Raw genomic sequence first — 2718 nt, forward strand, 5'->3', positions numbered from 1 at the left:
ACACACACACACACACTCAGACAGACTCCTGGTCAGGTGAAACTGGAGCCTGGGGTTTTGAATGAATGGAGCTCGTTGTCTGTCTGCTACAGCTGTGTAATCACACTGATGAAGGGTTTGTTTTACACACATAAAAAAAGACACACACACACACACTGGATACTTAAACATACATGAACAAATGTATACACACATTGCTATTTGAATACAGTACAGTACACAGGCGGCTTTGTGGCATGTCAGCTTGCATTGATGGTAAGGTACTGTTTTACACACATGTACACACCGATGTACACACACATATACATATGAGTTAGCTAATTGTGTGTGATGTAATCCTGGGTGGTCTATAGGCTCTTGGTGGCCTCTACTTGTCGGTCAGTGAAGCTGAGCCTGCTCTGCCCGACTCCATCCACATACATGTCATTAAGACATATAATCATCACATTCAGCATTTACTTGACATATTCTCGGAAACTAAATGTTCCTCTGGTGTAGATCAAAATAGAAAATCTTGATTTTTAAATTTGTTTTGGCAGCTAAGAAAAATAGGGACAGAGCAGGGTGGCCTATGTTTTAGGAAACAGTCCTGAGAGTATTACAGTAGGTCATGAGTTCAATCCTGGCATGTAGTAGCCATGTACTATATGCTGTCAATGAGATCCCTCACTGCACACTCACTGCATTTACAAACACACAGGAAACAATGCAGCTTTTTATTTAGGATTTTGTGATTTAAAAAGTATGATCTTGCGACATATTTTGCATCACTCCTTTAATATTGTTAGTCTGTTAGTCCTGAAAAGAACAGTTGTAATCTATCATAACATACCCTGAAACCATGGCTGAATTACTGTGCTTTAAGGGTCTGGCGAGTCCACAAAGCATTCCGGCATGGGAGAAAAACCTGCTCTAGTTTATTGGCATTTCTTTTAACCAATCACAATCTTCTTGGTCGGCACTAATCAGGCCTAAATTAGAGGTATTCAGTGGAAGACCGACCGTAGACATCTAGAAGTTAGTTGGTGCCAATTTCAGTTAAAGTCAAAATTTTAAGTAAATTATTCGAGGAAGCACCGCTTCCAATCAATCCTTATATCCCCTTGCATGCAGCAATATCTACCAACCGTGATGTCTCTGTGATGCACATGCTCTCTTGTAAAAACTCTGTAATGTCTATACTGTACATAGCCAAGAAATCAGGTCTCTCAGGTACTTTAGCTGTGCTAGCTGGGCTCATCTAATTCTTTAACCAAATTGAAGTTTCTCATTTACAGTACATGACGTTTAAGAAACGTTTAAGAAACATGTGTGAAGACATGGAACCCACACTAAAGCGCTGAGTGTAAACGGCAGAGGAAAAAAAAACAAATGGCTTGGAAATGTGCTGAGTTTGTTGCTAAGCCAGTCAGATAAAATTGAAAACAAAAAAATAAAAAATTGAGGAAATGATTTTACCACAGGGCAGGTCCAAAAGTAGGAGTGTTGCACCTATTATAACATATTATCTGTGTAGACGCAGTGTTTGTGTCTTGTGCTGACTCCCATGACTCCAGTGGATTAAAAGGTAGCATTGTGTTGCACTGGGTAGGAATGGACAGTCCTCCACAAGGAGCTCCTCCACCCTTTTGTATAACTCTGTGTGCAATGTACAGTATGATGTCTGGGGCTGATGAGGAGTGATTTAAAAAAAGTCTGTTTTGTTCATAATAAGTGTGGTCTTTACATTTCCTATGAGAGAATATGTAATGCACAGTTGAGGTTTGATTGAAGGTGAAGTGGTGTGAAGAGACTTACAGTAATATCCTTGCCAGCCCAGTTACACTCCTCCCTCCAGTCGACGGGAGCGGGCCAATAGATCTGAAACGCAACAGGCAAAGGTCAAATGATCCTGTCTCTAAAATCTGAATTCATTATCTGGATGAATTTACTAATTTAAAGTGTGCTTGATGTGCATTTATAAACGTTAAAAAAGGGTTTGTTGTTCTAAACTAATTAATTAATTAATACTCTTCAGCTTGAATTAGGCTTGGATGAGTAAAGATTTCCATCTCATTTCCTTCAGCCTCTCCATACTTTTGTCCAACTTCACTTCCTGTATTCTCTTCATCGTGCATCCCTTCACATCTGCTACTTTCTCCTCTTTCCTCACCTCCTTATCCTCCTCATACTCCCTTTTTGTTGTAAACGAGGACGACCCCACCACATTGATAAAATGCTTCAGCTATGGTGAATCTGTACACCCAGGTCATAAATCAAGCTTGCCCATGTACACACCAAGCATGTAATTGACTCCAAACAGCTGTGAACAGATGTTTACAGTGGGCTATATTTTGTGTGTGAATCTGTGTTTTATTTGTGGGTCTCTGTGCAATTAGTGTGCATATTCAACTCTGCGCAAGGGTGCCTTGGCTATAACTATTACATACTCTAAAGGACATTGTTTCAATCAAAAGATTCTCATTTAGATATTATTCAAAACGTTTTCTTCGGATAAATAGTCTCTTGCCATTTCTGTCCACATCTTTGGGTTTTTGCTCACTTGAGTGGTCTCATGTGTGCAAGAATAAAAGTCTGTCACTTTCAAAGGAGCATGTTGGTAAAATGTGTCCACAGTTTTGAATATTTCTCTTTCTTCCATGCCTTTAGATCCACATGAAAACAAACTCATAAAGTGCGTTTGGCATGACAACAGTAATAAATGATTATTAGGAATCA

The 2718-nt window shown here is 39.4% G+C and overlaps 1 protein-coding gene and 1 long non-coding RNA gene across 2 annotated transcripts in view; one reads left to right on the forward strand and one right to left on the reverse strand.

Annotated features, from left to right (window-relative positions):
- sema3b (sema domain, immunoglobulin domain (Ig), short basic domain, secreted, (semaphorin) 3B) overlaps window positions 1-2718 on the reverse strand; it is a gene marked incomplete in the record, with an annotated part of 76015 nt that overhangs the window by 23476 nt on the left and 49821 nt on the right. Inside the window, 1 exon segment of the mRNA XM_032521043.1 lies at window positions 1798-1860. Coding sequence (XP_032376934.1) covers window positions 1798-1860 — 63 coding nt within the window.
- Window positions 1-2718, forward strand: part of LOC116692605 (uncharacterized) — a 17732-nt gene that overhangs the window by 5653 nt on the left and 9361 nt on the right. The window lies entirely within an intron of this gene.

The sequence above is a fragment of the Etheostoma spectabile genome, chromosome 7 (assembly GCF_008692095.1).
Source record: "Etheostoma spectabile isolate EspeVRDwgs_2016 chromosome 7, UIUC_Espe_1.0, whole genome shotgun sequence".
NCBI lineage: Eukaryota > Metazoa > Chordata > Actinopteri > Perciformes > Percidae > Etheostoma > Etheostoma spectabile.